At 36.6% G+C, this 13,100-nt stretch overlaps 2 protein-coding genes across 2 annotated transcripts; both read right to left on the bottom strand.

The window, feature by feature from the left end:
• Positions 1 to 3,035: 3,035 nt before the first annotated feature.
• On the bottom strand, positions 3,036 to 5,496 carry LOC121049164 (pre-mRNA-processing factor 39-like). The gene is made up of 4 exons (XM_040505760.1): positions 5,120 to 5,496; positions 4,848 to 5,036; positions 3,242 to 3,308; positions 3,036 to 3,137 (listed from the first exon to the last, which is right to left on the bottom strand). Exons 1-4 carry the CDS (start codon positions 5,296 to 5,298, stop codon positions 3,036 to 3,038), a joined length of 537 nt encoding a protein of 178 aa, XP_040361694.1. The 5' UTR covers positions 5,299 to 5,496.
• Positions 5,497 to 10,522: 5,026 nt separating this feature from the next.
• Positions 10,523 to 12,887, bottom strand: LOC112203255. The gene is made up of 5 exons (XM_040505759.1): positions 12,881 to 12,887; positions 12,670 to 12,739; positions 11,068 to 11,186; positions 10,896 to 10,980; positions 10,523 to 10,597 (listed from the first exon to the last, which is right to left on the bottom strand). Exons 2-5 carry the CDS (start codon positions 12,721 to 12,723, stop codon positions 10,523 to 10,525), a joined length of 333 nt encoding a protein of 110 aa, XP_040361693.1. The 5' UTR covers positions 12,724 to 12,739; positions 12,881 to 12,887.
• Positions 12,888 to 13,100: the final 213 nt, after the last annotated feature.

The following is a 13,100-nucleotide window of genomic DNA, read 5'->3' as shown; positions in this document are numbered from 1 at the left end:
CGAAGACTTATTAGAGGCTGAAGTGCCCTATCTAAGTGCAATAGGCGCATTATTATACTTAGCTCAATGCACAAGACCGGACATCTCATTCGCATTGAACTTGTTAGCTCGACACAGTTCTGCGCCAACACGCCACCATTGGATTGGCATAAAGACAATCTTTCGATACTTGAGAGGTACGATTGATATGGGCTTGTTCTATCCCTACAGAGAGAAAAGAAATAACGGAAGTGTGGGATTGGACTCCACAAGGCAAAATGCCACCTTCCGTGCTCCTCCTCCCTTCCATCAAAATGATAACGATGTCTTGATGGGTTTTGCTGATGCAGGGTATCTCTCTGAACCTCACAAAGGTCGCTCCCAAACGGGTTATGTCTTTACCATGGGAAGCACTGCGATATCTTGGAGGTCTACAAAGCAGACCCTTGTTGCTACTTCCTCAAATCATGCAGAGATTATCACTCTACATAAAGCCGTGCGAGAATGCATATGGCTAAGGTCTGTAGTTAGACACATTCGAGGAACTTGTGGTTTGAAGTCTACCACAAATGAACCTACATGCATTTATGAAGATAATGCAGCTTGTATTGAGAAAATGAAGTTAGGTTTCATCAAGGGCGACAACACCAAGCATATATCGCCTACGTTCTTTTACAATCAGCAACAACAAACACTTCTAAATATTGAAGTGAATCAAATCCGTTCAGAGGATAATGTAGCGGACTTGTTTACCAAGTCGTTACCTAAATCCACCTTCGAGAAAAATGTGAAGAGCATCGGATTAAGAAAGTTATCCGAACTCCCATAATTGTAGAAATCAGGGGGAGACCTTGACATCAGGGGGAGGTATGATGTCTACATGTTCGATCTCGAAGAGTGAAGGACATGTTGTGCTCTTTTTTCCCTTCGACCAGGGTTATTTTTGTCCCACAGGGTTTTTGTTACCTGGCAAGGTTTTTAGTGAGGTACCGATCAAAACGTCATCACCGAATTTGAGCGGCATAAGGGGGATTGTGGAAGGATGTCGACTACTCCACATTCACGCACGTTGTGCTCTTTTTCTCCTTTGACCAAGATTATTTTTTCCCACAGGGTTTTTATTACTTGGCAAGGTTTTTGACGAGGCAACTTAGAAGCGCATAGCAGAGGCAACACTATTGACATGGAATATCAAGGGGGAGTGTTGTAAATGATAATGACTATTCATGCAATAGGTATTGCTTAATGTATGCGATTGACAGACTTGTAATGTAAGCGATTGAGTTATTGACAAACTCGTAATGTATGCGATTGACATACTTGTAATGTGCGATTGATTAGTATAGCTATTATGTATTGCCTTTTGTATACATGATGTAACCTTATATAAACCTCATGGTGAGATGAATACAATACAATTATCCAATTCTCTACAACAAAAAGTTTTTTTTTTTTTAATTTATTTTTTTAAGAAGACAATGAACTGGGAATCAATATTGAAGTTCCAAAGGTTACTTTCAGTTCCTTTCTTAATAGCTCATGTTTATTCAATCCTTCATTAGCTCATAGCTTAGCTTAGCTTTCACTGCTAATGGTTTTAATTTTACTTTACTGTTTCATATTCAGTTATTCGCATCAGGACAGTCATCAGGTGTGATGTAGTAGTTGTAGTCATCTCGTTTTCAAGCATGTTGTAGATGCACATTAAATGACTAAGACTGAAGGATTGACTGACAATGTACTTTGATAAAGGTCCACTTTGTTGATCGTACCAAAGTGGTTTCTTTCTATTGTTTTAGCTTGCACTCATGACCTAGTTACATTACAAGTGTTTTTAGAGTTAGGTGCGGTTATACTATGACCAAACTTAGTTTTATATTGTTGCATGAGCTGCAACAGTTTTTGCAGTTCTACGGGAACATGGCACTATTATTATGGCATTCCTTGAAGTGCTTGAAGATTATGTTGCATATATATGTTAGAAAAATAAAACAGTGTTTGACAAGTGAGAAGATAGGAGAATAAAAAAAAAAATCTCCTTTTCAATTAGAGTGCTATTTGCTTATTGTGGAGGACATTGAGATGATTTGTCTTGCACAGATTTTATTTTACAGTTTTTTTTTGAAGGCAGAAAAAGAATAGTTGAGTTCTTGTTCAATGTGTGTACTTGTTAGTGTTTTACTTTCATCCATCTTCCTAGACTTGCAATTGGTGAAATCAATGGTTGAAAATTATAGAGATCCCTAGTCAAAACGGGTTTCCATACTATCTTATTCCATTTATCTTAAGCATTCCCTCTTAAACTACTTTTGACTTGGCTAATAAGATAAAATCGTGAGTAGTAGTTGAGTAGGAAAAGTGTGACATATTTACTAACAGACTTCTTAGTACTAGCACTACACCAATTTTTCAATCAGACGACAGTTTTTCACTGTCGTCTAATTATATACTTTGCTGTTGTCTATCTCAATGCCGTCTGATACATGGATCAGACAATACCAAAAAACTGTCGTCTGATAAAGTTTACTACAACAGCGACTACTACCCAGTCTGTTGTCTGAACGCCAAGAAAAACAATAGCGGCTTATATACTTACTGTTGTCTGAATGCTGTGCCAGACAACAGGGGCTTATATGCTTGCTGTTGTCTGAAGGCTTAGTCAGACAACAGCAGCTTATATACTTACTAATGTCTGAAGGCTGTGCCAGACAACAGGGGCTTATATGCTTGCTGTTGTCTGAAGGCTTGGTCAGACAATGACAATATGTACTTGCAAATCTCATTGTCTATCCATTATTGATACTATAGATTTCTTCAAAAAACTGTTGTTTGTTGTTTTGCTGGACAATGACTTTCTCGTTCTTTTAGTCTTTATAGTATTGTAATTAGATGGCTCATACAACAGTTTTTGTTAGGCATTTTGTGATGATCAATTATTGCACAATAGTTTTTAGCTGGATTGAATGGTCTGATATACATTCAAAATGACATCACATCCAAAACACATTCATTTATGTAAAAATCCGATACATTCATCCATATATCCAACAAAGTCATTACATCAACAGAACTAGTTCTCTAACAACATTTACTGAAATGTTGAAACCAACCAAGTCTTGAAGAACACTTTGTGGTGATAATGAGGATGCCAGCAAAAGCTACATCAACAACAGCTAAAGTTGTCCTAGAATAGAAATTTTCCTTGCTGAGATGCTGCATATAATTAACAGAGAACAAAGGCTCAGGACCTGCTTTGATTTACTTTAGCTTTTTCACTAAGCATGTCTACTATTGTAGGAGTAAGTGAATCCACAGGTGCTCTCCATAACCTACATCCATAATTAGAAGTAAATATATGCAACTAATGACCTGGAAGCTGGAAATTAAGAATCTTCACTTTCAGATTATATGCAAAATGACTTCAAAAATGGAAATACCTTCAGTTGCAGGCTGGCAGTATTGCATAACAACCAGAGATGCTTTGAGCCTTTGATCAAAAGAGGATCCAGAAGTTGGCACATAAAAGTGAAAAATAGAAATTCAATGCTAGTACCTCCATTGTTACTAGTAATTGATAGATATGGAAGGGAAATGATCTTACATGTCAGTAAGGGCAGTTCTTATCATTCAAGGTGTAACACTCTTTGGTCATGTGCTATATTTTGCCACAGAAACCAAGTGTTTTTGATGATTAATGTAATGCTCCTGATATAATAGAGAAAGCCATAAGCTTTAAGGTTGTTAGTTCTCCATTTTTAGATTCAATACAAAAGTATGAAAACAAGTTAGTAAAAATACCTTCAGTTTGAACACTGCCTCCTGGGCCATCAGGACATCACACATCTAAAATAACCTTTCCACCTTTTCCAAATTGCAGGGCCAAAGGCTAAAGATCAATGGAACATAGAGATAAGCCACACCCTTTAATTAGTAATAACTATTAATTCTTCTATCATTTGCAACAGAGTTTTTTCTTTTCTTTTCTTTTCTTTTTCTACAAAACCAATTTCAAGTATGATGTTATCAATTTTGACATGTCTCATAACTAGTTACTAAGATCAGGGTCCAACAGCAACAAGTATTATAGATGCTGCATGAAAATAACAGAAAATAACCAAGATACATTGGCCATGTTTTCCCAAATGCAGAGCCTAAGCCACGACCTTTAAAGATCATTAATTCTTCAAATCCATACACTATACAAAAGTAAACACACCTTTAATGGCAGCACTACTTATAATTGTAAACTTGTAACGTCTAGGAAGCTGATATCACACTGGCAACAGAAACATAGACATAGTAACCATAACAGTTTAGGATTATAATTATCTGTCAATTTTTAGTTAGTCGATCAAGGCGTTAAGGAATCAATATTATATATGGTCTCATTCTAGCAACTAAGACAACATCATAAACCAAAATGGCATCAAAATAAGAATGTCAAATATCCAAGTGCAAGAGCCACTTTTGTACTAATCTAATTGCAAACTGAACTTGCTAAAATGCCATCCCATAAACAACTCCAGTACACCTAATAATTTCATGATCAGGATACTTTGCATTAATTAGTAGATCAAGTCCAACCATATCCAACACTCTGCACCCATGAAAGGCCATTTACTCCTCTTCATTTACAAGTAAACAATAATTTCAACAAATGTAGTAGCACGATTCCAATCTATTCAGAGAAGTTATTTCATTTATGGAGTTTAAGCTATTTGAAAGCTTGAACTGTTGACCTCTATACTTATACGCAGTTTCTGAAATAACCTAAGCAAGCAATCATTTTAGTTACTGGCAATTAAAGCATTCAATCAATAGAGGCATTCAATCAATACAACCAAGTAAACAATAATAGTGAAAGATACCTTGAGCTCAACGATTTCATTGTGAACTTCACTAAATGAAATAGTTCTGTAGATATATTTTCTGCTTCAATTTCCGATTTCAAACTGACCCCGTTTGCTTGTACACCATCCTCTGAAGTGGCAGCAGCAGCAGCTTCTTCAGCAGTTCTCAATTCTGAGAGAGGCTGACTTCCAGCTAACTCCTTAAAACTGTTAAAACCATTGGCATCAGGAATACAAACAAAACATTTGTAAAACCTTTGAATGAAACAACACATTCAAAGAGTAATCACCTGTTTAAATATCGATCCAGTTGTTGGTACGAATTCTCTAATATTCGTGAGTAGATCACAACAAGCTGGCCCCATGCTTGCTGCATAAATTCATAATCAATGTACCTGTCCCAAAGAGGAAAGGACAAGTAATCTGTTCCAACATACGCCAATCCTTGCTCAAAAAGCCTGAAAGCCATAAAAGAGAAAAATTGAAGGAAAAAAAAAGAAAGATCAGATGGGTACAAGTATTAATACAGGTGAGATAACACATCCATGAAAGGGAGACACCGCAGAACTGACTCTAACACCATATGACACTTCTAAACGCTGCATTTACCTTCCTGATATAAACCATACTATGTCCGTCAAATGGAGCAGTGCTAGAGGCCATCTAAGCCCTTAACTGGATGAGATCTTCCCAGCAGCAATTTGCATAATGATGCACTTCAAAGTGTTAAAGTTAAAATAGAGCCGGAATTCATTGACCACTAAATTACTAAGACGTGTGTCTTCATGGTAAGGGAGATAGAATGGGTATAGGGAAGCCAAAATATAGAATTAGATCCTTAGGGAGGGGAGAAAAAGAACAAGACAAAACAAAAAGCTACACCCGAACAGTAGCCTCAAAACGTAGGGATTGCACATCAGAAAACATTTCTAAAGTGCATTCCCACCAAACCTTTCCGTCATATATGTGAGGAACCACTGTTGCAATCATACTGAAGTGAGGTTAGAAAACAAGGATACTAGTTCTTTGCAACAGAGAAAACCATGCAATCATAAACTCCCAACATGACTAACAACAAGAATGCATAAGGAATAGTTATTACCTTCTGATAGTCTCTAGATCTCCAAAAGTAGTTGTGGCAAATGTGCAGTAATGCAACCAAATGTCAACTGAATAGGTAACAGCATGAACTGCTCGTTCATAAACCTCCACAACTTTATCAATAACACCAAAATGTGCCTCATGATCTGCATACTTTTTCCAATACCCATAACACAAAGGAAACTCTGCTAGAAAAGCATCATAAACTTTTCGAATTTTTAAGATGTTATCCTGCATATAAATTAGGGAAATAATTAGTTCCATAGGAAACATCTACAGATAAAACATAGATAGAATTCATACACTAAGTGATTAACGAATGCATAAGCCTGAACAAAGCCTACAAAACCTATTATATGAAACTTTAGACACCACGGAAAATCAAACCAGTCAGAAACTAAATGTTCCTTTGAAGGAGAATTCTCACTGAAGGAACCAGGAACTATTTTCACATTAAAATGGATAACATAATCATATTCTTTTTTATAGGGAGACAATTTATGAAATGGAAGAGAACTCAGAACATTTAGAAAGCAACTAGATGGTATCTTTAACGTGACAATATACTATTGAAGAACCAAAACACACAGACAAGGTTGACTTGTTCGAACAAGAATCTGAGTGCCAATTTCCCGTATCTAATTATTTTCTATTCAAAAGAGCAGGACTATATAGTTGGATGAACCTCCTTTTCCGCTCCCTGCCAAGGACAATTACTATTACTAATTTGATGTTTGGACCGCAAAATCCATATAAAGTTAACCTCTTAGTTCTCTAGAGATTTATAGATATAATAGCATATAAAACTACAGAGGTGAGTGAGATATCACCTCAAACTCTAACTCTCCACACTGTTTCCCTGAAATTATAGAAAGCAAATTTCAGTCTTGAGAAACAAAATGAGAATCCATATTCCAAATACTTGTATAAGTACAGACATGTATGCACACTAAATATTCAATGTCCTCAAATGTACATAAATGCAGACAGATAGATATATGAACAACAAAACAGATCCCAAATCTCTAACTATCCAAAGCCGAAGTAGGCATTTAAAGATCCCAAATTTACAGCATAAAGATCCAATTCAGATCGAAATTATGCTAGGTTTTGAAGCAGATCACATACATCCACAAAAGGCAGCAATGCAAAGAAGAAGAAAAAATACCTCAGAACTTGGACTGTGAATAATTTCAAAGACTCCGATCGATACAGTGATTTGTCATATGAAGTTAAAACGATCTGAGTGTCTGGGTGATTATCCTTCTTCAAATTCTTCAGAGTAAGATGAAGGACTCAAAATCGGTCAAACCGATGGGACAATTGGGAGATAAATCTATCAAATTTCAAAGAAGAGATTCTTCAGCTTTCAACTGGGGCTGCTCTCATCTATATCTCTCTCTTTCTATCTCTCATTACGCTCTCAACTACCAAAACTGAAACAGACGGATGGATGGGTGGTAAAACAGATTTTGGCCTCACCTGCAAAATGTCGATCTTTGAATTGAATGGCTATTCGATGCATAAAGCTCTACTCTTTCCAAAGTCACTGCGAAATACAATGGAGGGAGAAAGGGTGTCAGTATCTGGCCTTCTGATTTATACAGCCAGAAACGAAAGCAAGGAAAGGGTCTTTACCCAATTTCTCACAAAGAGAAGCAATATGGCAAATTTCAAGCTTCAAATATTGAGAGTTTCCTCCTAGTTGAAGACCCAGGCATGACTCCATCTCCAAAACGTTTTCCGTCTTCGATATAAAATTCTAGGTCTCCTAATTAAAAACCCCCAAATTACAAAACCCACATCAGAAATCTAGGGTTTGGAGATTTGCTTACATCGGGAATAGAGATCTTCAACCAGTTCGGTGGGCTTCTGTATTGACCCTTTCATCTGAAACATAAATTGATGGGGCGGCGGCGAGAGAAAGCTAGGGTTTTGCAGAAGGGGGCGGAGAGAAAGAGTAAGAGAAATTTGGGTTTCGATTTCTCAATCATCGTCTATATGGCGCTATATGTTTTCTTCTTCCCACTTTCTCTGATTTTTGTAAAGGCAAAGGAGAAAGATGGGCGCTGTGAGAAGAGAGAGGTAGTTTTGTTGAGTGGAAGAGAGAGAAAGCTGACAGGGAGAGTGGGAGAGATAGATGGCTGCTCGGGGAGATGAAGAGTGATTTTGAGAGAGGGAAGCACGAGCTCGGGTTTTGGTCGAATGGTGGGAAGTGAAAAATTGAAAATTTGGCCAAGTGTTAAAGTCAATTAAGAAGGGCGCCAGCATATATATATTGAATCCTAAAACTCAGATAACATCAATTCAAGTACATCGTCTGATGGAGAATGGAACAACAGACAACTAAAAACTGTTGTGTGAATTAACAATCAGACGATATCTATTTCAGCCATTGTCTGAATTAATAATCAGACGACATCTATTTCAACCATTGTGTTAACAGTAATTGCACAACAGAGAAGTAATAACTGTTGTCTGATTAAAACAATCAGACAACATCTTTTCTCAACCATTGTGTTAATCAATCTTGGACAATACCAATGTACTGTTGTCTGAATTGATTGATTCAGACAACATCAAAAAAATAACCATTGTCTGAATTACAATTGCACAACAGCAATGTAACAACTATTGTCTGATTCAAAAACTCAGACGACATAATATTTCTTGCTGTCGTCTGATTAAATCAGACGACAGTTAAAATGTTTGCTGTCGTCTGATATGTCACTACTAGAATTTTGTTCATAGACATCGGTTCTGGACCGATGTTAAACTAATTTTCGACCGATGTCTTAGTGGGTATAGAGAAAAGTATAGACATCAGTATAAGCGCGTTTTCAACCGATGTCCCAGACAACAACCAACATCGATTCTAAAAAACAAATTGATGTATAATCGTTATAATCATCATATTTTTGTATGTTAGGTATGTCTAATTCTTCATATTTTCACATTTTATGCTTAATAAAGTATATGTCGAACAATACCTATGTGAACATTTGCATCGATTTCTATTCCAGAAGCGATGTCCAGTACACTTGTAGACATCAGTTGCCATGAGTATTGTTTATTCGTGGGCATTTTTACATGTAGATTGACACATTATTTTCTTAAGAATGATGTCTGTATCTTTAGGCGTCATCGGTATTTTTTTAAGGACTGATGTTTCATTTAACACAGCACATCGTTTTCATTTAAGCAAAACGATGTTCAATGGTTTTATGTACATCGCTTGCTTTTTCTAGAACCGATGTGTTGTTTCATTGTAGACATCGCTTTTGTTTTGTAAAATCGATGTGCACTAGTTTTGAGTATATCGATTCTGCGAACACAACTCGATATATTAATAATCATAAGACATCGATTTTCATTTTGATACTGATTTCTAATCTCTCAAGTGACTTCGTTTTCCTTGGCATTACTGTTTTGTTATGCTTTTATATCCTTCACTTCATTTTGACAAGTGTGATGAGCTAAGTTTGCATCTAACTGCTGCTAGGAAAAGAAATGCATTTCATAATCATCCAAAAATTGGGGCTTTCCATTAATTTTCTTTCTAAATTCATGATTGAACATATGTCACAAAAGAAAACCCCAAAACCTACAAAGGATAGCCTAGAAACATATGAGCAACAATCTACAAAATTTCTACACCAAAGTTTGCTTCAAAGCAAAAAGTAGCCTTGCTCAAAATTCATCTTAGTAGTCAAGTGCAAGAGAAATATGTATTAAGCTAAAGGTTCACATGAAGTGAAGTTAACAGCGGTAACCAGACCAATGTGACTAGATCACCTTATCAGGCTTGCCCATCTATTTCACTTCACACCCTAGCTCTTCATATTTGGCAACCAAATATTTCATAACTTACTGTAACCCAAGGCCCTGCAAGAGAATGACAAAGTCAGTTTCACAGTGCAACATAAACCTAATGACAGTGATTTCTGGTATTTACTAAACTCAACAAAAAGAAAGACTGACATGACTAACCTTAAAAGGTACTAAAAAGGCAGTGAATCTCAATACACATAATTCACATCGGAATACCAAGTGAGAATAAGCATGACCACTTTACCTTATCACTATCATCTCTCATCACATTAGTGGTCAAAGCCATCAACTTTTTCTTGCTACGCTCTGGCATTTCTACCAAGCTAATCTGCACAAAACCCAAGAGAACCAAATGCAAATGCAAATGCACATCAATATTCAAATCAGTATTATGCAAAGATAGTCTCGATAATACTAAAACAGTTCTAAATCTACACAGAAAATACTAAAAATTTCCACTCCAATTAAGATGCATGATGCCTCACCCCTCCTTGTCCACCCCTCGCTCATCACGATAAGTAATCTAATTGGGAAGATACGAGAGAAAACAAAGAAGGATTTTATACATAAGTTACAACCATGTAAACATTATAAACGAGAAACAGTATGCACCAACACCCACCTCCTCGTCTATATAGTCATTGTTTTGCAATGCATAGAGCCAGAAGTTAGGCACCCCTTTCTCTGCCAAAATACGTAACAAGATAATAAATAGTGATGATATAAATAACAAACACTAGATAGTGAAACTTCACATAAAATTATACACAAAGAGCAAGATCAGATCGTGTATAAAACTTCACATAATAGAGATTTAGCATTCTTTCACATTCCCCCTAAACTTAGCAGAAAATTTAGCTAAGTGGACCTAGCCGTTATATAAAATTAAGTGAAGCAAACTCATTCAAGCACATAGCAACTACTCAGACCACTCGTTGTAGACAGAATACCACTAAAGTACTTAGCATGCATATATATATATAACTCCAAAAGGAGGACTAAATAAATGTCAAATATACCTCTCCAGAAGCTGGAGTATTACGAACAATAGAAGTGATTGACGAATTGAGTCGAAGTTTCTTAATTAAAGATGTCAAATCCTAAACATAATGAACTGAGTGACAAGAAAGAGACCTCAATTTGGCCTACAGCAAAGAGGTCACATCCAATGAGATTCCAGGCTTCCACCTTTCCAATATTCCTTGAAAATCTGGAGCCGCTGAGATAAGAAAATCAGATATCAAATCTAACATAGAAAAAGATTTAGTTCAACTGCAAAATTACATGTTGAAACAAACTAATTTACCTTTTAAGGAGCTGCGGTATAAAAAAGAAGAGGAGTGATGATATCCTGGAGGGTGATATGACTGGGTGAGAATATGAAATTCCCAAACACATTAAACGGAGTTGCACAAAGTCTTCAATCTGCCATACTATACCGAGGTCAGCATGACACGAAAGTGTTGAACGAGAACTCAAATGAGACTTTTGGATCATTTCTGCAGTTCCACTGTTTCATTGCAATCAATTTCTTCTGTGCCTAATATAATAAGTTTAGCAAGAATATGTATTAGTCATTCATAATTGATTGAAGTGTAGTGAGAAGATTAGCCGTTTTGCAATTCAATTCATGTAACTAAATTTCATATACTAAGTGATGATAACTTACTCAGCTATCAATTTTAGTCCTGGCCTTGATATACAGTTTGTTTGATCATTGGCCTTACCCAATGCAAAATGAGTTCTAAGGCTAAATTTTGAAGGTGCCTTCCTAACTTAGTAATGAGTAGAAACTGAGACTAGGAGATATAGATTGGGTGAGAGCATCAATTTAAGATCTATCAATCCATTGAGTTTTGAATAGAGAAAACAGAACATAAAAACAAACGTAAATAAATATTATTAATTAGCATTGGAAAGTAGAGGCTGAGACTACAAGAGCAGCAAAGATCAGAAATGTCAGGCTTTGTTAAAATGAAATACATTGTTTACTAAATTTAAATTAGAGCAGAGCAAGGGCAAATTTACATTATGGACTAAATTGGTGAATCTTTTTACTACTGCAAAACTAAAGTTGTAAGCTTCTTCAGGTTTTGTTATTTTCCTTTTCATTTAGGCCTTCCTAAAGCTAGAGACTCAACGCAGTTGCCTTGGTTGGCTTGTCCAAGGGACTGCTCTGGTTTGATCTCAAGCTAGAGTTAGATCATCATCATCTTTGGACAGTCAAAAGAGAGACTTAATAATCAAATTCTGCATGCAGTGGATCAATTTTGATAATTGGAAATTAACAGATAAAAGAAGAAAGAAAATGATTGGTACGTACCCAAGAAATCAGATGGGCGATCAAATCCAGACTCCATCTTTTTGTACAATTTTGCGATCAATTTTGATGTTTGGGATGTGAGAAATCTTGGACCAGTCTGGGCCTTGCCTGTCTTTGCAACTTTGAGACAGAATTGGTTTCACCTCCAACCAAACCCAAATGTACGAGAAATGAGAGCAACATCTGAAACCTCACATTTGAGAAATCTCAACCTTCTATATATGTCCCAGAGTGCCCGCCAAGCTTTCAGTGGCTACAGTTGGTGGAAATTGGGCATGTTAGCAAGATCAAGTGCTCGCATTGCTGATTCAGCACCTGGACTAGCAGCCCTGAGCTATATATGCAAGCATCTTGCACCATGTAGATACATACTGTGCTGCAAGCATGCTTGGTAGCATTTGCAAGTCCATCACCAAAATGAAGGGATCACTCAAAGAGTGGATGCATAAATATGAGTATCAACGCCAAAAAAGTTCTCTCCACCACGGGTCCAAGAGTTACATTTTCCTCCTTATTGGGCTCCCCAACCTTCCTCTTCGACAAGCTAGGCAGCTAATAGATGATGATTCAGGTCTGTCTACGCACATCTCTTAGTGCACACCCCTTGAGAAACCTTACTTGATCTTCACAATATATCATTAATCCTTCTGGAGTACTGCAACAATATGAACACATACCAAATACAATAAGATATTGTTACCTATGGCCTGAATTAAATAAGACAATCAATCTTGGACTCTCGAATTAAAGATTAAAATTCATGATAACTGTATCTTGAAACTCAACGCCTATATACCTCTTTGGTTTTCATGACAAAACATAACTGCACTGATTCAACGGACACCATGTTCCCCAAAAGAGGCACAAATTCACATAAACTGCACTCGTCATCCCTCAGCCTTCTGAAATTATTTGAAGATATCTGTCGTCTACTGCACAGTATGCACGGTGCAACTGTAGTTACTGATGTTTGGATTTGAATGAAAGGGGTTCAGTATTTGCTGATCTTCTCTTGC

Source organism: Rosa chinensis, chromosome 5 (genome assembly GCF_002994745.2).
Source record: "Rosa chinensis cultivar Old Blush chromosome 5, RchiOBHm-V2, whole genome shotgun sequence".
In the NCBI taxonomy this organism is placed as follows: Eukaryota; Viridiplantae; Streptophyta; class Magnoliopsida; order Rosales; family Rosaceae; genus Rosa; species Rosa chinensis.
Note: the sequence above shows the minus strand (reverse complement) of the source record. Positions and strands in the feature narration are given on the sequence as shown.